Genomic DNA, 23,632 nt, shown 5'->3' on the forward strand with positions numbered 1-23,632 from the left:
AGACTATATCCAGTAATATGTTAAGAATGCAAACTACCGTAAAATCCCCGAGAAGAATAAGACTCACACCTGTGAGTCAGGTACTCTGGTATCCACTCTCTGAGGCTCCACCTCCTGCAGCTCTGCGCTCCTGTGCGCGCTGCGCTCCCTCCGCAGTTTCAGCTGCGCAGACAGCCTGTCCACACCGGGGGATTGTATCCAGACGCCCTCTCACTCGCGTCTCGTCCTTTATCTTGTCACCATGAGTACTGTGGCTTCAGAGAACGTGTTTTTGACCGCTTTACAGCCCAACACCTCGGTCACCACTTACGGGCTCCCGTCTGACATCCAGATCGGGAATGGGAGCTCCGTGTCGGACGAAGTGGCCAGAGCCCGGCGCGTCCAGCAGCAGGTCCAGATGAGACTGGCGGAGAAATCCGCACTTCCGCGTCAGAATGGCTCGACCTCACACTACGCCATGTCAGGTAAACATTAACAAGGCTCTCTTTATGTTCCGCTTCATGGCTATGATGCCGTGTGCGTGTAGCGCAAAGGAACGTAAAAACCGCTCAAAACCCCCGCACAGCTACAGGTACAGGTACAGGTGTTCCTGTATAGTGCTGAGTTTATAGCCGGTCCCTTATCTGTGCTATGGACGGGAATTTAAGCTCTTGTATCAGCAGCCAGGCCTGTTAACGTGTTTCTTTTGGCTTTACTCCAAGTTACTGAAGTAAAGGAAGTTTATGTATGAGCTTTAGGTTTTCTGATGGGACCAGTGAGGAGATGTAACATTAATCATAAAACATTCTTTATAAACTATATATTCAAAAAACTTTTGAAACACACAACACAATCATATTCATATATTGTAAACATGTAAAATGATTACTGATGAGCATTTTCATTTTTGGTTTTATAATTAATATTTTCTAGATACAATATCAGATATAGCAAAACATGACCGTCACAAGTTTCCAGAGCCCCTGGTGGGGTCTTCAGATATGCTGTTTTGTCAACTTAAAACCCCAAAAAATATTCACTTTACTCTCAAGACTAAGAAAACCTGGAAATATTTAAGATATATAAGAAATCAGTTAAATCATTAACCCAAAGGTTTTCTGTCGATCGACTTATTGTTTCTGCTAAAGAGGCTACTTTCTGTTTTATTTATTTTACTGGAATTTGTACTTCCCCAAAGTGATGCAGATCAGTGGAGTAGCTTTTACTTTCAAGTGCAAGAATGCATGCATCATTACGCCTGCTGTGTGTGTGTGTGTGTGTGTGTGTGTGTGTGTGTGTGTGTGTGTGTGTGTATTTGTGTGGTGTTTTTGTGTATGCTTGTCCCTGCTGCAGTCCTGTACACAGCTCATCGGGGAATTTGTCCATTCAGCTGCTCTGCAGGTTCGTAGCAGATGAGTCTCATGCAGAAGCGAGCTCACCGTCCTGTGTGTTGTCTACCTGTGCATGAGAAAGGGTTAATGTGTAACAGGCCCAAACAAGTGCTGCTTTCATAAACGTCCCTGATCACAGACTGAGGAGAAAGCCTCCCTCTGTGGGGTTGGGTTTCAGGTCTTACTCAGTTTTAAGAGGTAAGGGTTCAAGAGATACCTGGGAGATGACAGTGTCGTGAGAACCAGCTGTTGTCTGTTCAAAGACGTCACATTGTCAAACGGTGTCTGTCTGAGCCGCGCTGGCGCAAAGTCAAGGTGGGATTATTAAGTAAGCAGCAGTGGTGAGACTCCCACAGGGGATATTAAAGGTTTCCGGGAGAGTTGGGAATTAGTTTGATGGGTCTGATGACCTGAATTAGGTTCAAATGTGGAGCTACTCATGGACACAGTCTTGTGTTGTTTTTGAAAAATCTGGTAATATGCACCTGCTTGCTGCTGAGTGATTCATAGAGACATTCTTTCAACGTCCCATAATTCATTGTGTTCCCCCAGACTACAGGGAGCAGCTTGACATCAGGTCCTTGTTTATACGACCACTAAAAGAAGAATCTTTTTCTCACTCTTCTAGTTTCAGCATTTCCCTGCGGCGCCAACAATACCTGAAACAGACAAACATGCTGTTCGTGCCAATTTTAATTGCTGGTATGTAGAGGGACACACAGCACGTCTGCTTAATAGGTCAATGCCTGCTTTTACCTCTCTTATGCTTGGCAACCACGTTGTTCAAACATAGCCCACGCTGTATGAAAAACTAGGCTGGGCGAGATGTTTGACACTGTTATCACTGTCCTTTACCCTGAGCTCTGCAGGGAGGGAAACACACTACAGTCATAAAATGCTGCCACGTCATATCCACCCTCTCTTTTGAAACCTGCGCAAGACAAAGAATTCCTAACAACACAACAGAGAAAGCTGCCATTTCAGTGGTTTGTGGCTTTAGAGGAAGTCATTATGAATGCACGAGTGTTCACACGTGAGGAAAAAACACCCAGAGGAATGTGGATCTGTGTCTAAATGCTGCAACAACTGCAGTTGCATTTATGGCAGTGACTAATTTGTGTTCACAGGTGGGCAAGTCTCAGCCGAAAGTGAGTTTGTGTGAAGTTTCAGTTTTGCGAACATAGTCAATTTTTTCAAAAGACAACAAGGATGAAACAAAATGTTTCCTCGCAAGAGTTTTCAAGGTGTGTTTTCAGCGTGTTGCTAAGGTGTGTTGGGCGTTGTCAGGGTTGGGCTGGGGCCGGGCCAAGTGACGCGGCGTCATTCTTGTGTGTGTGTGTGTGTATGTGTGTGTGTGTGTGTGTGTGTGTGTGTGTGTGTGGTCTATAGAAATGAAGCGTGAAGACAGTCCACCCCTCCCCTCCCCTCTGCTCACATGGGAAGAGTTAAACCCACACATGTTCAGGCTCAACATACAATTTACAGCACACTCACAGATAAGCAGAGGTACAATCACAAGGCATTAGTTAGCTTTGAATCATTATCTTTGTGGCATGGATTAAGTACTTATCACCGGCTCGGGCCTCATGTAAGAACATTTTAGTCAGTCTATCGCTCTGATCCAGACTAAAATATCCCAAAAACTATTGAATGGATTGCTATAACATTTTTATACAAATGTTCACGTTCCCCAGAGACTGAATCCTAATCACTTTGGTATTTTGGACTTGTGTGTGTTTGTGTAAAAACGTGTTGGCGATCCTTTAACTTTTCATCTAGTTCCATTATCAGATCAAAATTCTATACCTTGTTTTTATCAGACGTCATCAGCCTCAGTTGTACTTTGTCTTTAGTGCTGATTAGCAAATATTGAAATGCTAACGCGCTAAATTAGGTTGCCGAAAGTTGGCACTTTAATCCTGCTAAACATTAGCATTAGCATTAACATTGTGAGCATCATGGATGTATTATAAGAAAGGAGTCTGACTGTAAATTATTTTTATTATTTTGTACCTGGAACAACAAATTTAATCTCTGAATTCAGTTTTTAATTATTTCTAAGCACACAGTGAGAAATTATATAAACATAATTACAATTTAGTAGATACTTACAGTATAACTAATAGGTTTTTTTCACTTTTTGTGATGTTTAAGTCCATAAACCTTAGTGAACATTGAACATTTTGCTTCATTGCTTCACCACTCACCTGTCAGTTCACTTTCTATTCTGGTTTAAAGAGGAAAACGTTCACACACTCAGTGCTGAGAGAACTGAGTGAGTGTCTTTGTGTGTCAGATGTGAAATGTTCTCTGAGTGAAGGGTAACCAGAGCTGGTGACCGGTCAGGTCCTGCTGTTAAAGTCTGTGTGTGCAATCAAATCTTCAGTGCAACAGGACACCTGCTATTCAAAGTGTATGTCTTTCATTGTTGTAAATGAAAGACATGACTTCTCCTTATGGCTGTGATTTGTTACATCAATAATATTCTTGATAATTTCACTTATTTCTTATATTCTTATCTTTTATTTTTTTAATTAGTTTTAATGTGGAAACATGAGCTATGTGAAAGTAAAATTGATTCAGTGATTGGATAGTTACGTGCAGTAACATCACCAAAGGTCAGGTTATTATTTATGTATGAGGCAGAGCTCAATTGACTCAACAAACACTATTAAAAGTGTTCAAGACATTAAGTTCTTCTCTTGGCCAAGGTAATGCCAGGATAGCCAACGTTGTTCTGCTTCTACATGATTTCAAATCACATTAATTAATATTTTTAGAAATTTAAAAGGTTAAAAATCCTAAATTTGTCATTTGCTTGAAGGTGACTCATAACTTAAATCCAAAGAAAAGGAAGTTGTCGCACCCTGCACTGTAAAGAATTTAAGAATAAACGCATAAACTCTGTCATGTGTCTTTTAGTCATAAAATCCCCACGAAGTGCTGACTAGTTACATTTTTTTTGTTTAGCCGAATGGCTTTTAAAGAAGTGAGAGATGGCTAATGTAGACTGCTTGTTCATGAATTATCTCAACATTTAAAATCAGAACAAGAATGTTTTTGTTCTACATGAAAAAAATTTAAGTTTGAATAGTTTAATATGGAGGTCAGGCGACTTTGAAAATAATGAAAAGAACGGCTGATCTGAAGTTAATATGAGGCTTCGACAGTCTGAGTTAATGATAATTTTGATATTGAATGTGCTAATAATTAGTTATTTTGTTTTTCTGCTTCCTTCCAGACTATGGCGGTTCTTCAACAATGAAATATCATAGCACTCTCCCAAATTACAGCTCTAAATCTTCCTTTATGTACTCAGGCAGCAGAACAATGGTGAGTACTGCAACATTATCTTACCGTTTTAGCATGTATTCACACGTATCATGAAAATATTCAGCTGATCATGTAATGTGTCCTCTAACTGGATGCTATAAAAAACAAACTTCATCACTGGCCGTCTGCTGATGCCACAGTGGGTCACCCTGGGCCCAGCAGCTGTGGTATTTCTCAGTTGGCTGTGATGAGCTGATCAGCTCAGGGTTTTCAAGTCCACCCTCTAGATTCCTGTTTTAGTGATTCAACAGGAAGATGCTGGCTTTGTGCCTCAAATGTTTGAGCTCTGAGCTTAAGAGAGAGAGCTTTCCAATGTGTCTACATTTTATATTTGAGTCAAGAATAATGCTCTCCTCTTCTTTATTTTTGTATGAGAAATGGAAATGAATATGACATATATCAAATTTAGAAACCACCATTTTTATCAGTATGCAGTGAAACACATTCACCCGCACATACAGTTCATTAGAGCACCGTGAGAAACTCTTGTTAGACATTTGATTGTAACAGTTATTTCTCTTTTCAGCCTCACGTTCCACGTGTATCCCAGAGGGGGGGCTTCAGCTGCCAGTCTGCTGGCCCAGACATGGCCCAGTACCACAAGATCAGTGTCGGAGGTGGAGGGGTTGGTGGTGGTGGTGGTGGTGGTGGTGGTTATTATCGAGAAGACATACGCATGGGCGGCTACCAAGGGGGCACCATGAGGCAGCAGAGCAGAATGGAGCCAGATAACCTCTCCATGCATGCAATGCGACAGCACATAGTGCCGATAAATTCCTGGGGTGTCGAAAACAGCGATGCTGGCAGCATGGTGTCCGACCGGGACGCCACCTACGGCCGCCAGTATGCTCAGAGTGCAATCAATGGCTACACCAGCCAGGTGAGGCAAGGAGGAGGCACTATGACCGTTTCGGCACCCATGCGCCAATCTCTTAGTGGCACTCTTACCCGCAGCGGAGGAATGACAGGAGGAGAGGCGGAGGTCGTCCAGCAACATTCCTTCAAAGGTCCAGCCCACCGCACCATCAGCAGGATTACACACCGAAACCGGATGAGCATGGGCTCCATGTCAGGGACCATGCAGCAAATGTCTTCAGGTGGGAGCACATATGGTGGAGGGGATAGAGTGGACAGAGGGTTCATCACATCTGGAGTGTCCTCTGGTTCCCAAGGGAACCTATTCATGCAGCGTCCAGGCACCATGTCCCGTGCCATGTCAGTCAAAAGCATGCAAAGTGTGGGCAGGGGCATGGACATCTTTGGTGGGCAGATGGAGATGGGAGCCAGCATGGGCAACCTCAGCGGGTGAGAAGCTCACATTAACAACAATGATGTTTTCATTTGCAGCACTGGGTATATTGCACGTTCTCACACTGTCGCTGACAATGTGTAATGGTAGACTAAACATGCAAATCAGTATCTGCAAGAATGTTCCCATTTGACTGTTAAGAGTTCAGAGTACATGTCTATGTTGACTCACACAAGAGGAGTAAATGATAAGTTGGGAGATTTTGTACAACTTTCCTATTGTCGGTAAATCCAAAAAAGACCAAAACCAACAATACGCTGATCCTGCGAACGAGTATCAGGCGAGGCAAATCCTGATAAACAGTATCTTAATCCTCCAATGAGAGCCTCTATTTCTCATTGTGCAAAAACTACACTTACACTACAACATACATTGTCCTGCATGCACCAAATGTGTGTTAATCCACTGCTAAAAATTGTCCCACACAAATGTCCCACTATTTACTCCAGTTTGAGGAGCCTTTGCTAAGAAATATAGTTCAGAATTTATTGAGTTAAAGCTTTATGTGTTCAGTAGGAACAAAAGGGCTTGGGCCTGAGAACCAAAGACAGGCTAGCAAAGTGAGACAGTACTGAGAGACTGACTAACTTGGTCTTTTAATGGGATTTGTTGACAATAAGAAAAATATATAATAATCTTAGTCTTATACTTTAATTACGTTATAATACTCAGTGACAGATATACCAGCGCTAGTCATCCTGCTGACTCAGGTTGTTGTATTTTTCCTGAACGTCAGTGACATTTTAGTGAATGTGATACACCAGTATGATGGTGTCACAACTTTCATGTGTCAGGAGATTTTAGTGAGGGAGTGTGTGTGTGATGTGAACTGTCTTTTTTACTAAGAGCTGTGGATAGGGAGGTGGCTCCATAGCGGCAGGACTGGTTTTGGGTGTGGCAGCTCAGTTTCAGGCCTCGCATTTCACACATCCCACAGCGTGTGGTTAGCTGAGTGGATTTGCAGACCACTTTGTGATTTAGAAAGAAATTTAACAAGCTGCATTTTGCAGACGAGAAACAAATCATCTATGAAAAATTACTGTGGCTACACTGTTGCTTTTCAATCAACCATCCACAAAACACATTCTGTGCTACCATACATAACAGTTGGGTAATTACATAATTAAAGGTTTTAAATTCTTTGGGTTAAATTTGTTAATTTGCTCCTTCGGTAGGATCACCTCCTTGGACATGCCCACAGCCGTGCAATACCTGAGAGAGGCCGACCCTGAGATGCAGGTCCTGGGTGCTGCCTACATTCAACATGAGTGTTACAATGACAGCGACGCCAAAAACGAGGTACTTCAAACAGATTGAACTTGTGGTTAGAATTCCTCTGGGTCTTTTCCTCTCTGCAATCCCTTATTGAGAAACTCAGTTATGAAGATTGTTTTCCTGTGTAGGCGTCCATTGATGGATGCTTCTCCATTTCTTCTGACATAAAGAAGCTACAGTTCTGCTCCTGTTCTGGTGCGCTCCAGTTGTTCCACATGTTGCTCAGTTTGTCTCAGCGCTGTAAACGTATCTGGACTCTTCCCTCTATAGGTGTTGAATGGCAGATACGGTAGAGATTCAAACTCTTATCGTATGTGACACACTATTATGACAGCTCAGTCGTTTAGTTTAGGTTATTTACAGCCTCTTGTGAGCTGGTTTAGAGTCCATGATTAATGAGTTTTATCAAAAGAGATACAGATGATTTCATATTAAAATGAATAGTTCAACATTTTAGGATATTAACTTATTCACTTTCTTGTTGAGAGTTAGATGAGATTGATACCACTCTTATCTTCGTACTGTAAATATGAAGTTACAGCCAGCAGCTGGTTAGCATAGTTAAGCATAGAGAGTGGAAACAAGGGGAAACAGCTAACCGGACTCTTTCTGAAGGTCAAAGAAAATCTCAGCACCTTAAGAAATATTTACCATACAGAAAGTCATAATAACTCTTGTGTAACTCTCCTCAAGAAAGACAATAGGCATATTTCCCGATCTGGCAACTCCCTGTGGTGCTATAAAAAAAAATACTGAGGCTGACAGTAATGCATGCCTGTGCACCATGGATCCAACCCAGGGACACTGAGATGAATGGAATGGATGAAACTGAGACTGAACCAAAATGTATACAACCAAAAACTTAAAGTTAGAATAATTTGAATATTAGAAGAATTAAATTTAAACAAAGGGGCTTTATCCATGAGATGACTGTGTATATTTAGTTTCTAAGCTAATGAAAAACCTTGAAATTGAGTTTGGTGACACTGACAAATGAAAAATTCACAAATCCTAAATAGAACTTTGTTTTTTGCCACCCCGTCTTTAGGTGCGTAGCTATAGGGGCATTACTGAACTGGTGAGGCTCTTCAACAGCGAAAACCAGGAAGTGCAGCGTTACGCTACAGGTGCCACACGCAACCTCATCTATGAGAATATGGAAAACAAGGTGGCTCTGATCGAGGAGGGCGGCATCCCACAGCTGGTCGAGGCACTTAAAGAGAACGACGATGAGCTCCGCAAAAACATCACAGGTAGGAAAACCTTCTCTTTAAGTTATTAAAGTAAAAATACATGACACAACAGGTGGAGTTGATCTCCGACTGCTTGTTTTGCCTCAAGTAAAAATGAATGCAGATGAGTTAGTCACATTATTTGGCAGTGGCGTCCTTGAAAGTCTTGAACAGTAGCCTTTGAAATTGATCCACACCAAACAAATAGGAGGACGCTGGCAAGTTGCAACTAGACTCAAGAATCCACAGACACGTTTACTGTTTGAGTGAGTTTCATTTTTTAGAAGATATGAGAAACAGTTTTCTTTATTTCAGTACTAAGTGAACTTTATTGTCCCTGCTGTTGTTTCTCTGTTGGTCATTCACAGTTCAAGTCCAAATATGTTTGGTTTCCACAATTGACTCACCCTTCACCCCTCTCACAAACTCATCTGCTGTCGTCATTTACAATTATGGAATTAATGGATGTTGCAACTGCGACTCCGTAGTGTGAAGTTTTGTGAGTGCATGCAGAGTAGGAGTCGGAGGTGCAGTCTTTTCTATAGGGTGTGTGAAGTGGGGGAAGACTGAGTATGTAGGAGCTGTCTGGGCCTGTGGATCAACACTATATATGCCACTCCCTTTTATGAGTGAGGGCCTTGTCATTCTTTCCTTTGAGCTGTTACACCTTGATTTGTATCTGTTGTATCACTGGAAGAACTCATGATGGTGTCACATATTTAGTCAGAATCTTGTGATAACAGAGTACCAGCAAACATTTTTCTGGGGAATTTGCCAAAATGTGACATGGAGGTCTTCTCTTACCCACACAGTGTGAACTAATGTTTTAGCTTCACTGCCATTTGAATTTCTCTCGTAGTGAAAGGACTTCATTTAAGTGTTTTAGAATTCATTTGACCCATGCAAGACATTGTAATTGGAAAGGGAATAGTTGAACATTTTGGTAAATACACTTATTTACTTTCTTGCCAGGCGTCAGATGAGAAAATGTATACCACTCTTATGTTTGAACACATATGAAGCTACAGCAAGCGGCCGGTTAGCTTCTGCTGTGGTCTATTGTCTTCGTCAGCCACCATAACTTTAAGTACAAGTGGGTGTGTTTTTGGAGGAGGCATGGTTTGAACTCCGCTACTGCTTGACTGCCTTCAGTGCTAACAAATTATGATTGTGGGCATGGTTTGTAGGGGTCTTGTTTTGTAGGGGTGTTGTTTGTGGTGTCTGCAAGGCCACAGCTGGACCCTGTTTCCAGTCTTTATGCTAATCTAAGCTAACAAGCTGCTGGTTGTAGGTTCATACTGAACGGATGGACATGAGAGTGGTGTCGATCTTGTCATCTAAATATAATAAAGAGAATTAGCCTACTTCCCAAAATGTTGAACTATTTCTTGAAACTGAAGTTATTGTAAAATAATTAAAGAACAGCAATTTGCAAAATGAAGCATAACTCAGTTTTGCTGACACTCCCTTGGTGTGTATATGTGCAGGTATCTTGTGGAACCTTTCATCCAAAGACAACCTGAAGCAGAAACTGGCCAGGGAGACACTTAATGATCTGACTGAGAGGATCCTCATCCCTCTGTCAATCAGCGGAGACTCTGACAGCATCCAGCAATCCGCCTCTGAGGCGGAAATCTTCTACAACACCACAGGATGTCTCAGGTGCATCTCATTTATCTGTGTCTTCTCTTTGTGGTTGCAACATGCTCCTTTGTTGAAATTCTTTCTGGATCACCTGTGTCGGCTTTTTCTCTCATGACCATATTTGCATTTTGGGAACTTACCACACCCATCACTCTTCACTGTTGTTTGCAAAAGCCTGTGTCACTCCTACTGCCAGTTGCTTTTGTTCTGCTCTGTTTATGTGCACCCTGGAGGGTTTTCATCTCCAAATTAATTGCCATATGGGGAGTATTTGCATTGCTCCCTGCATGTAAAAAGTAATGACATTCACAATTCCTGACTTAATTTTACTTGGAAAAACCCTCTGATCTAGCACTAGGGTTATTATAGTTAACTAAAACTAAATCAAAACCTAAAACTAGGTGTGAAAAAATGTTTAGTTAACTGAAATAAAAACTAGACTTAGTTAACCAAATCAATATTGTGTATGTTTCTAGTTTTAGTTTTCGCCCTATTTGTCAGGTTTGTAAGGAGGAGGAGGCATTTGTGCATATGTTTATTGAGAGGGGGATGTCTACATGACTGTGAGTCAATGTGTTTGTATTATAATACCTATTCTGACAAATACCCATGATATTATTATAAAAAAAACTGGGGTGCCCAGATAGCTCACCTGGTAGACCTGGCGCCCCATGTACCAAGGCTGCCCTTTGCTGCATGCCGTCCCCTCTTTCTTTCTCCCCGCTTTTCTGTCACTCTTCAGCTGATACTATGGATTAAAGGCAATAAAAGCCCCAACAATATAACAAAAAACACTTACAAAACTAAACATAATAAAGATTTAACTCAAATAAGAAAAACCCACTCTGGGAGCTAACTGAAACTAAACTGAATCAAAAACAAAAATTAATAAAACTAATGAAAAGTACAAAACTATAATAACCTTCTCACTCGCTCTGTGTGCGTTCAGGAATCTGAGCTCTGTGAATGAAAAGACCCGCCAGCAGATGAGAGAAACACATGGACTGGTGGACTCTTTGGTGAAATATATCAAGGCCTCCCTTGAGGAGAGCAAGGCAGATGACAAGGTGAGACAAGGAGAGGTGGAGCTGAATTTAAGCTGCTTTTTCTGGTCAGCCCAAGTTTTGTGTATTCACTTTGTGTCTGTGTGTGTATTTGTAGGGGGTGGAAAATGCAATGTGTGTCTTGAGGAACCTCTCCTACCAGATTTACACTGAGATGCCTCCATCTTCCATGATGCGCCTGGAAGGACCAACCAGAGCTCAGGGCTCAGGAACGGGTGACGCCATTGGTTGCTTTACACCTCAGAGCAGGAAAGCCAAAAATGTACGCTCACATGAGATTAACCCATCAGCATTTATCGTGCATGAACCAGACTGTCCATCTCAACGCTGCCTTCTTGTACCTTGCTTCCACTGACAGAGCAAGAACCAGGATCTCTCCACTTTCACCGAGGTTGCTCGGGTGCCGAAGGGTTTTGAGTGGCTGTGGCACCCACAGATAGTGGGGGTGTACAAGAACGCACTGCAGCAATGTGAGATCAACTCCACCACCCGCGAGGCAGCTGCAGGAGCACTGCAGAACATCACAGCTGGAGACAAGAGGGTACGCAACTTATTCATTGATTTTCCTGTAAAGGCACTTAAATGCAGCAATGTAAGTTTGTCCCATATTTGAATTGTCTGTCTCTCATTGTCCTGCAGTGGGCTTCAGTGCTTAGCCAGGTGTCTCTGGAGCAGGAACGCATACTGCCGGTGCTGCTGGAACTCCTGCGTACCAACAAGGATGTGGAGCTGCGTTCTCTTACAGGCCTCCTCCGGAATCTGTCCCGCCATGCCAGAGATAAGAATGACATGGGTCAGTCTTTGTTCTTGATTTTTATGCTCGTTGTGGATAGATAATTTGATGCCCATGAGTTACCTTTTAATTTAGTTAACCTGTAACCTATTCAGTAAAAACTGTTTGTGTAATTTGTGCATCGTGAGATGACACTCCTCCCACCAAGGCTGACTTTAATTGGGATTTGTCTGGTTGTGAATGTTAATGTTGAGACCTAAACACCACTGAATTTGAAGCATTGAAATATTTTACTTTGAAAAGCATTTACGTGATTGGAGTTCTTGTCTTTCCAGGAGTAAAAAAAAAGTTAAGTCAAAAACTTGATTGTAGGTATTATTTAAGGGATTTAATTAAGATTCAGATTTAATAATTCAAGTTGGAATAATCAAAGTTGGTACAAACATTGGTAATATTTATTAAGAATTAACACTGAAAACTCAGTTGGTCTTTCTCATCTGCCTGACAACATAAACATAAACAACCTAAAAAAAAAAAAAATATACAGAAAATCTCTCATGTGTAAATGGCAGTAAATGGTGTGTTCATGCACTGTCCATTGCTAATAGGAATTATATGGTTGTGATAATGGGTTTTAAACATTTGATCCTAACAATACATTTGGTTTATTCAGCCACGAAGGTGGTGAACATCCTGGTGACCAAGCTGCCTGCCGACGGACATCAGAAGGATCCCACCAGCGATGTGGTGGTCAACATCTGTGGTATTCTCAATAACCTGGTGACCAGCAGCTCATTAGCTGCCAGAGACATCAACTTCTTCGATGGCATTCCCAAACTGATCGGCATCAAGACCTCACATGACAACAGGTGAGTGGTCTCCCTAAAAATATGTTTTTCTTCTTGTTCCTACAGTTGGATGTTTGAGCGTCACTGTGCAGAATGATGTATGTGCAGAGTTTGACATTAGACGGATGTTTTCACATTCCTCTGCTGAAAGTGGAAAGTTTCTCTGTGCTCACTGAAAATCAGATTTTAAGGGGCGTGGCCTATGAGCATAATTTGTGACATCACAAATAGTTTGGAAGTCCAGTATTCAACCAGTATGTACAAGTGTGCTGTAGAAACCTGAATCCACCAGTGCACAAACACTGAGAATTGACTTTACAATGAAGTAGGAGACATCTTGTGTCCAGCAGGAAAGCTTGAGAAATCAACAAAATTTAAGTATTTTCAGGATTTTAATGTAGAAATTGTACTTTTTAGGGGGAAAAAGAGACACACATCACTGTTCCAGATTATTTGTATATAAGTCTTATTACATATCTTTCAACATGCTGTACTAGTTAAATGTGTACTTACGTGAACCCTGATACAGACATCTGCATGAAATTTGTACCGAGTGTTAACTTTGAATCAATCTTTCTTCCCAGCTCCGGGAAGCTTAAAGCAGCCAAAGCAGCAGCCACAGTTCTCAGCAACATGTTCCATTACAAGAAACTGCACAGCTCATACAAAACGGTAAGAGACTGTAGAAATGACTGAAAAGGAGCGCTGCATGATTGATGATCGAGTAGCCAAACAAACTGAGGGGACGTACTCAGCGGAGTTTATGTTTGAGGTTAAACATCATTTTGTATTATGTAACCATCAAATCACACAGCAGCAGGTTTTTTAAACATGAATGAGTGTGTTGAAACTTGTTGAAAGGTTTGGGAGGGCACAGATATCCCTACATTTACTTGATGAATGAAAATGTCATTAGCAACTTATATGTATGACTATGAAGCACTTATATCTTATTAAAACACTCTTTGGTGGTGATCCCCATACTACAAAAACACACTCATGTTAGCCTCTAACATGGCAAGAACAGCAAGTTAAATTTGGAAAAGCTTTTTCTTCGTGGAGCCCCACCTTGTTCTCAAGTCTGCGTGTGTTTGTGTGTGCGTAAAAAAGAGTGAGAGTGACAGAGATTGTGTGTGTGTGTGTGTGTGTGTGTGTGTGTGTGTGTGTGTGTGTGTGTGTGTGTGTGTGTGTGTGTGTGTGTGTGTGTGTGTGTGTGTGTGTGTGTGTGTGTGTGTGTGTGTGAGATGACATTCCTCTCACTGCAATTCCCACGTCAGTTGGGTGGCACATGTTCAAAACACATGTATCTCTGCTCAATGCTGCTCTTTCAACACATACACACCCAGTCCTTCTCTTGGGCAGAGCCAGGTGCGTTTATTGCCTTTTAACAGATCACGACTTGCCCCTCCCAAGGGAGTGGTGTTTAGCCTATTTCCTAAAGAACAAGCCCCAACAGAGCAAAAAAGGAAAAATAATATGTTAATACTTGTCTCACATAAAGTTTGAATTTTAATAGTCCGATACCGTACATCATGTTGGAACAAAAGTATGTACATAAACTGGAATCACTTCAAACCTCTGATTGTGTTGTATTGTGAGCTCAGAGGTCCCTCCAGGTCAAATTTCAACACAGAGGGAGTTGTTGTTGACACCCTTGTGGTGTACAGTTTAATTGATATTTGAACAAATACTTAATTATACACAATATTTTTTTATGTGTTTCATGTCCATACAATGCCATGACACTATCTTCTTTTTTTCTTTGTGTTACAGAAAGGGTTTACAAGAGCGGATTTCTTAGATATTTCGATCTGAGGTGAACGTAATGAAAAACCAGTTCGCTTCTGCAACAGTTAGCAGTTCTGCACTCTACCAGCCCGGAGTAAATAGACTTTTTATACTGTTCAAAGATAACGTAGGTTCAGTTTTTGTCAGCCATATTTTGTGAGGAGAACATGAACACCCGACGGAGGATCTACCCGATGGAAAAGGACTTCCAGTGTATTTTTAAAACTCGATGGACAGTCTGTACAGTTCAAGGAATGTGGATCCTGTTCGGTGGACTATGGATGGACAAATGTGTGCACCTTAATCAATTTACTCTCTTTGTTGAACACTGTATGTTTTAGTGTGGAATCAGGGATTTATTTTCTTTCAAAGCAACATGTTTTCAGACTAAACTGCGGCTGTTTGTGTTTCTGCAGTTTTGAATCGGTTGAAAAAGCTGTTGATGGACAATAGGTGGACCCTTGTGCCTTATCTCACTGTTGCACCTCAATTACAACATGAATGCAAACAAATGTGGTACTAACATGGCATTTTTGTAAATATTGCTTTCTCTTTTATGCAGAAATCAAATGTTTTTTATACCGTAACAATTTTTTTTGTTTTTGTAGTTTTTAGATTGATAAATATGTGTTTATGAATGAGTCAAAATTATAAAATTTTAGTTCAAATTGTATGTAAGCCACAGGATATATATTTATATCTTGCACAATACACAAATACCAATCACTGAAATTAGGATGTTAATACATTTGATTGAGAAATCTTGGGATGATTGTGCCTCCAAAGTTGACTTTCGTTTTCAGTTATGTGCTTTGTAAGCTTGCAAAATCTCAGTCTTGTCATAATAAATGCTGATGTGTTTGTTACTTTGTCAAACACACAATGGTGGGAGTCATAGAGTACCATTATGTTTGTATATTTTTCATTAATGTGCCATTATAATTATCTCTTGTAATAAATGGTGTGCGTGTGAAAGAGCTCACAAGGTTTTATTTGTTTAGTATTTGTTTAGATCCAGACCCACGGAAACTTATTTTTTGGCAAAGTAACATAGTTTAATACTATTTCTGAAAGTTGTAAATATTTATACAGAAAAAAGTAAAAAAAAAGTTGGATTGAATCTTACAGCTCTGTGGTATAAATGGTGACCTTGTGTTTCTGTGACTTGTTTAAATATTTGTTTTTGTGTTTGTGTGCAGGCGGATGTATCATCTGGATATTTTTCAGCTAATAAAGAAACAGATTTGGAAACGAAATGTCATTTTGTCATTTTGTTTCTCGTGTGTGTCCTGCAGAGTTTGGTAAAGCTGTAACAGACTGACAGTAACACGGTGAAATGTGGACCACGCCCTATTTACATATTTGCTCCTGCTCAGACAAGAACAATACCAGACCTTCCCTGCTGCACCCTTATTTAGTCTCTTATTTCACCACAGGTAATCATTACTCAATGAGGACAGAGATATCAGCCTCTACAGTCCAGAGAGACAGAGGTATTTGGTTAAATTGCTTTATTAGCATGACAGCCCTGTTGTTATCAGTCGGTTTACATCACACACAAAAAAACTGTACAGAAATGCCTATGAGTACTTAAGTCATGAGTCATCCTGCTTCAGCTGACTAGTGTGCAAACAGATATCAGTGTTCTGGCTTCAAATCTGACTATAGGACTCTGTCACATGTATCTTCTCTGTCTTTCTCAACCCCCCTTTTACTGTCAGCTGTCAAGTAAGTCCAAAATGCTTAAAAAGCAGAATTCCTTAATCTTTTCTGACATTACTCTGCCCTCTGCTGGGGACTTAATTGGAGATCTTGGCTGTGAAATGACAATCAATAAAAAACTCTATACAGTATATACAGTAAGCTACTCCTTTCCCTGATTGACAAAATATTTCAGATCATTTCTTGTACAATATATAATAAAATATTTTACACAACAATAAAAAATAGGTCTTTGGTTAAGTGGAAACAGAAAGAGGTAACACTTTGATTTTAACATCACACTCCACAGAAAAGAAACATATTTACCATATTGACATGGATAAATATAAATCAAAGCTAATGAGGATCTCCATATAGGCATTTAACCGAAGTGAGGGAGTGTGGATCAAAGGTCCTCCTCAGTGACCAGGCAGTAGAAGTCAGAGCGCGCTCCGTAGTTGCGTGATCCCAGGTCCGACACGTCGATGTCTGAGGGCTTGGGCTCAGCCACAGTGATGGGAGCAACGGGGAGGACGGGAGCTTTACAGGCCAAAGCCTTGTGCACAGGGAGGCGAAGCCCTGCAACAGAAAGAGAAAGAGATGGAAAATATATGCAAAATCAAAGCAAATGCATTAGATTTTTCACTACTGTAGTGTTTACTGTTTGAGCTGTATCGTGATTTTTTTTAATGTAAATTCATTTCAGTTAAATTCTGGTTTTGGTCATTCATGCTTTTTGCCCCCAGAGGAAGAAACACTCAAGGGTGAAATACTTCTACTTTACTTCAGTGACAAGATGAGTTGAACTCATTAAAGGAGTAGTTTGTAATTTGCTTTGAGAAGATCAATATCACTCTCATATCTGTCCGTTCATTATGGAGCTAGCTGTTTGGCTTAGCTTAGCATAAAGACTGGAAACGGGGGGGGGGGCTAGCCTGGCTCTGTCTAAAGATAACGAAATCCGTCTACCAGCTGCTCTGACCCTCACCCCTCACAACAACTGTAAAACTGTCAGGATGTGGTTTTACTTGGGATGAGGTTTATTTATTGGACCAGCAGAGTGACTTTTTGAAATGTTGTCTGTGGTCTATACACTTCATTTTCCCAACTGATTAAACAAACAAGATGTTAACATTGTTATTGGGCTTTAGAGGTGCTGCTGGGCAGATTTAGTTATCTTTGGACAGAGCCCGGCTAGCCGTCTCCTTGTTTGCAGTCTTTGTGCTAAGTTAGACTAACCAGCTATAACTTCATATTTAAGTGAGGGATATAAGAGTAATACTGATCTATTCATCTAACTCTCAACAAGCTAGCAAATGCTGAGCTATTCATTTAACATGAAAGCATTGGTCTCTCATGTCTGCTTAATATGGCTCATACGAAACATCACAAACACTGAAGTTAAAAATTAACTGCACTTGAGTCTCTTTGTTTATTGACTCAAACTAGTTTTAAACTAGGTCAAGTACAATACGTTTGAACTGCACACTGTGTGTTGAGAAAGAGAAATGAGTCTCTATCAGGTTGAGACTTGTATATAGGCTATAATTTTATATTCTACTTCTGATGTGACAGAAGTACAAGAAAGGCCAAACGGTTGACAAGCCTTTACATTTCTAGGTCAGAGAAATACAATCACCTTGCATTGTCATTTGTGCAGCTTCTTATACATTTTTTTCCTTTGCATGTGCAAAAAACATTGAATGGCATTTGTCAGGTATGCAGTTATTTGCATATGTATCTTTATGTGAGGAGTGAACCCAACATAATTACTTTTGTAGACCAGTGGCTGTTGTTCTTACCCAGATCTCCAGCAGGGTCAGTGTCTGAGCGGCAGTCCAGGTAGTCGGGGTCGAGGGTCAGCATGGGGTCCTTGTCATCTTGTAGCACAGTCTGGGGGTCGCCTGCAGACTCACTGTGGAAGAAAACTCTGCGAGGCATCGCTAAGGACAACTCCTTCCAGAAGACTGAGGAGGGAGTCTGTGAACAGCAAACACATTACAGCACGCCATTAGTCAAACTCAACTGTAGTTTCTAAACTAAAGAAACTTTACTTGCATGTATCGTAATATATAGTATAAACTGTATTTCTCATTCTAATGTATATGTATTCAATTCCACTGCATTAAAAATTGACTTTGGCAATATATAATCCCTTTGCCTTAAATCCCTCAGTCAGCTCTGTGTTAAATGCTTTAAAAAATAATAATAATATGAACTTAAACTCTAATTGTTGATTTAACCATGAATATTTTATATTTTAGAAAAATACTTACAATTTAATTTATTGAGTTTATTATTTTCATGTATATATTCAAATATGTATTCACATAATTATATTTTCTTGTATGTTGGCTGACATCCAATTTAACATACACATAATCGTGTTATTTAAACATTTTTTGCTTTTATTTTAATTACTCATATCATTGCTTTTGCTTTATATATATATCTTTATATATATATATATATATATATATTAGATAGATATATTTGCTGATCTTACCACAGAGTTGTGCCTCCAGGTGAGTATGGTGAGGCGGTGCAGGTGCTCACTGAGCAGCTGCTTGATCTCAGGCCTCATGCGTTTGGACTGACCCTCCAACATTATGAGAATGGGACGCTGACATAACTCCAACAAGTGCAGAAGACCCTGTCTGAAAACATAAAGCCACAGTACGTCATGATACCACATACTGTAGACACTGCAGTATTTGGCAGCAACACTGACCTCAAGTGGTACATTTTAATGATGCCACATTCATTTTACACTGTTTTATATAATACACAAAGAGCTGTTTGAATAGTGCTGTTTGTTTTTACATTAAATTCATCTGTGTGATTCTGACCTGAAGTTATTGGAGCACCAGTCCTGCTCAAGGTACGCGTAAGAGAGCACCACAATCAGACGCCGAGAGCGACTCATGTTCATTAGCAGCTCTGCAGAAGGTTCTGGAGACACATGATATTGTTGTTCATTGTTAAAAAATGGGCAAATTTCAAATTGGCTGAATCATAGCCCAAATTAACAGGTATTGGGATTGGATTATAACAGCAGAATCAAAAAAAATCCTGGAATGTGAAGATTAAAACCAACAAAAACTGCATAAACAATGGATTGCATATATTCCACACTGACACACCCTTTTAACTATATAAAGCTTACCTGAACCAGGTAGAATATCGTTGTCATTGAGGTGCACCTTGTATGCATTTTTATTCTCCAGATGAGGTTTGAGAATAAAGTTGACAAACTTCCTGTCATGGTCATTGTTCACATAGGAGATATAGGCATCATATAATTTGCCATCTGAAGACATGAAGACACAAACAAACCAGTGTGTTAATACTGCAGTCTTATAAAGGAGTATAGCATCCATATGTCACATTAACAGATGTCTCACCATTGAGCTCATAGTCTCCGTAGGAGTTCCTGTACCAGAGTTTGATGTTTAGGTGACACCTGGAGTACACAACAGCAGCCACAGTCAGGAAGAGGAGGAGGACAATGGCGGCAATAACAGCACCTGTGTGGCTGGGGCCGCCTGAGCAAACGATATTTTAAAATAAATAGGGCTGCATGATACGAAAAAAACAAAACATATTGCAATTATTTCAACAGATATTGGGATATGATTCACGATTGGTGGGAATGATCATTTTGTAATTACATTTTATTTTTAAAAAAATATGTAAAATATATATATATGTTCCGAGAACAAGATTTGTACGTCAGGACACTTTCGATAAGATGTATTATAATTGCTCAGCCTTAAAAATAAGCTTAAAATAATCAACCAATACTTTAATTTGAATTGACAACCACAAAGTATGGAATATGGATTAATTTACTTCATTTAAAGAAAAATTAAGAGAATAGAAAATTGAACAACAGTTAATTCATGGATAATCAGAATTTAGTTCATGTTGTTTGTCTGGTGCTGACATATTATATGCTTGAGAGACTGTAAAATTATACCAACTGGACGTATCTGAGTGTGTGGCATAAACATTCCGTCCATCACTAGTTAAGTTGCTGTATGTAATATAAAACAAAATGTATCAAATCTCTAGATCATCAGTGGAGCTGGCTGACTTCCTCATGATAGTTTTGATGTCCACTGATCTTGTCTACAATGTACTTTCATATTATCGAGTCTTGCCTTTCGCTGTTTTCGTGTGTCTTTTTCCTTTTTGGCTGGATAATCTTTGTAACACAAGATGCACGACAGCATGTAAGAGATCCATCATAGTAGGTATTTGTATTTAGTAGAGATGTTCTGATTCCATTTTTCCTTCCCGATAGAGATTCTTATAACTGAACTTTGTGTATCAACCGATACCGAGTACCGATCCAATACAATGTGCCTTAAAAATGTACATACATACAGTATAAAATAATTTTTAAGGGGGTTTAGCCTGACTCTGGTTAAACCCTTTGTCACAGTCAGAGTAGGGTGGGTCATAATTTCACTATTCTGGGGGGGGAAATGGCAAATGGGACCCTGCTGGAAAATAGCAGGGTCCTATTTCGTAGCTAATAAATTATGTGGTATTAGATCGGTACACCAAGTACTCGCTGATACAGACACTGGTAAATGACTCTAGCATGTACTTACTTGAATTGTGAAGGCTGAAGTCAGAGGAAATGTTCCTCACTGTGCAGCTGTAAAGCCCAAAATCATCCAGCTCCCTGAGGGTGATCACCAGCAGACTGTTTACCATCAGCTGGCCGGCAACAGGAGACCTGAAAAGTAGGACAGAAAACTTGATCTTACTTCCACTCTCAGATACCTTTTTTTGGAAGCAAGTACATTATTAATGCTGGAAAACTGGTGTTTTAAAAGCTTCAAATCACCATGAGGAGATATTCTGCATGTAAAGTGTGTGATTGGTGAGCGGTTGGCCATCTTTACTCCACTGCAGCGTGGTGTCACAGTGCTCCTCTCCTGGGTCCCAGAGGAGGAGAGCAGTGCAGTTCAGTATCTCAGTAGATCCTACATTGCTCCAGAGTCTGGTCAGGCCTCCATCAGGTTTAAAGTCTGGGGCTTTGGAGCACTGGGACTCTGTGTAAAGACATACCAGTGTTATCTGTGTTCACTGCAGGAGCTCCAGACAATAGAGGCCTTCATGTGCACTGCCAAGCACCGCCTGCTGCTGGAAGGCACTCTGAAACCAAATGCCTCCTTGCAGGTGTATCGGTTCAACTAGGCCCTGCGACCTCCACAAACTCTACTGCAGGGACAAATAACAGCGTGTTGCGAAAGCCACACAATTACAGTATCAGGTGATGAGATGACTTCATTACACTTACACATGGAAATAATACGTACCTTTAACTATGAGACGCACAGTGAATGAGGCTGTGCTGTTGCCCTGTTGCATACAGGTGTAATTCCCTTGGTCTTCCGAGCTGAGGCTGGCAAACTCCACGTAGGCTTTCCCTTCCTGTGTGAGGAGCTGCTGACAGTCCTTCTGCCAGGTGAGCGTGAGCTGGGGCTCCAGAGGGCAGTTCAGCTGATAGGGAGGCCCCTGTTGCCCCACATAGAGCACCTGCTCTTTAAACCTGCTCTCATCCACACAAGTCTGAGCTACAAATAGAAACAGAGGGAGTTCACACAGTCTCCTTTACATTATAGATTCAACAATACAACTTTTTCTGTCCCAAAATTGATTCTGATCCCTCCAGTCAGGGTCATTGATCCTACAACATATGAGGCCAGGGATTTCTGTGGCACTAAAAAGTGAGTCACAACTTGCCATGACTTAAGAAACTGTATTTAACATGGTATCATGTCATAGCCAAGCCACAGTAAGGGCAGTATACCAATCCTGAGTGCTGGATTGGTGCAGCTCTATGTTATGGTGTTTGATCGAATACTTTCAGCACGCAAATACCTCGCAGTAGGAGTGGCTTTGCTTCCTTCAGAAAAAAAAAAACACTTTGCATACGGTCTGTGGATGCAAACAGTATATCTTTTGATAAAGAGTAAGTGTCTAATGGTGCACAAACGAAGGTGAACTCCTTCACCCTGGCAGACTGAGCAAAGTGGTGTTTTTCTGAGATAAAAAACAAAACACTGACTCTTCTTTTCTGTTTGAGGACATATATTCAATGTAAAGGGGCCTATTTAATCTAATATCACTGCCACTCTGTCAGGACAGACTTAAAATACTCAAACAATATAACTTATGAGAACAACACTATTGAAACTGGACCTGCTCTTCAAGATATTCCGCGCATGCGCTCATCGTGACTATGACCAAAACTACACATAACCCGCACAACTGCCCTCTCTGGTTCCTCTTCCGCTTCACTTTGTTTTATTTATTTATTTATTTATTTATTTAGTTTTTAAACGTTTCACACACATCCGGGTCCGAAGTCCGGCTCTGGTCCTCACGTTGCCAGGCAACATCATGTGACTGTGAGACAGATACTGTGACCCTGTACACATTGACCGGATGTGCATTGACCTGTATTTACCCATCCAGCATCCCGTAAGTCTGACTGTGAGAGTATATACTAGTACTATAGTAACAGTTAATACTGGACAAATATTTAAAAAGAATAATAACAAAACAAAGCGATTCCTACAACTATCTAACGTTAACACATTTAATGCTTTTTAAAACTGCAGTTCACAATAAAGTGTAAACCTATACCGTGAGTAAATTAAAGTAAATAAAATTGTACATCCTTACCGGTAGCGAGGAAAGTCTTGTCCCATTCAAGGCACGCCAATATGAAAGCGACTAAAATCACAGCCATGAGCCGCAGTCTTCCTCTTCCTCCTTCCTCAGGTGAGAAATGAACCGAGTTTACTCTGTTTTATGACGCCACATCACCATCTATAAGACAACGTGCTACTTTATTACAGTTTAGTTACGTTGAGCAGCGGCCGTAGAGGTGACTACGCAGACGACGGCGTCGTGCTGATCACCTGCACCTGGACAGACCTGAAACCGGCAGCTATTGGCTGGACGGGGTCACGTGACGGTTGCACCGGCTTTCACCTGCGTTACAGTGAAACTGAAAGAAACTGGAGAGACAGGTAAACGGACCGAAACACACCTAATATAATCTGATACTTTATACAATACTTTATACATGATTAATAAGCTGCTTTTGAGTTTGGTAAATACATCATTGGTGCATAAACACATTTAAATGTAAGATATTGAGACTAAGAAATAATAGAATAAAGCCTAAAAGTACACCATGTGGGACTAAAAATTAACTTAAACTTTGTGTCAACAGTGCACTGTTTTAATTTGAATGTTAATTCTTATTCTCCTCAAAAGCAAAAGTTCTCAGCCTTATCACCATCTATT

The 23,632-nt window shown here is 40.6% G+C and overlaps 2 protein-coding genes across 2 annotated transcripts; one reads left to right on the top strand and one right to left on the bottom strand.

Annotated features, from left to right (window-relative positions):
* The first annotated feature begins 16 nt into the window (after nt 1-16).
* On the top strand, nt 17-15,852 carry pkp3a (plakophilin 3a). The gene is made up of 13 exons (XM_051380684.1): nt 17-464; nt 4,612-4,703; nt 5,230-6,008; nt 7,188-7,311; nt 8,336-8,540; nt 10,007-10,181; nt 11,113-11,230; nt 11,325-11,489; nt 11,586-11,768; nt 11,867-12,020; nt 12,634-12,829; nt 13,393-13,480; nt 14,582-15,852. The coding sequence occupies exons 1-13, from the start codon at nt 242-244 to the stop codon at nt 14,621-14,623; spliced, it is 2,544 nt and encodes an 847-aa protein (XP_051236644.1). The 5' UTR covers nt 17-241; the 3' UTR covers nt 14,624-15,852.
* A 240-nt stretch (nt 15,853-16,092) lies between these two features.
* Nucleotides 16,093-23,263, bottom strand: sigirr (single immunoglobulin and toll-interleukin 1 receptor (TIR) domain). The gene is made up of 10 exons (XM_051380711.1): nt 23,003-23,263; nt 21,631-21,888; nt 21,156-21,363; nt 20,917-21,044; nt 19,702-19,842; nt 19,464-19,607; nt 19,147-19,249; nt 18,804-18,954; nt 18,100-18,277; nt 16,093-16,876 (listed from the first exon to the last, which is right to left on the bottom strand). Exons 1-10 carry the CDS (start codon nt 23,067-23,069, stop codon nt 16,704-16,706), a joined length of 1,551 nt encoding a protein of 516 aa, XP_051236671.1. The 5' UTR covers nt 23,070-23,263; the 3' UTR covers nt 16,093-16,703.
* Nucleotides 23,264-23,632: the final 369 nt, after the last annotated feature.

Source organism: Dicentrarchus labrax, unplaced genomic scaffold (assembly GCF_905237075.1).
Source record: "Dicentrarchus labrax unplaced genomic scaffold, dlabrax2021, whole genome shotgun sequence".
Lineage (NCBI taxonomy): Eukaryota > Metazoa > Chordata > Actinopteri > Moronidae > Dicentrarchus > Dicentrarchus labrax.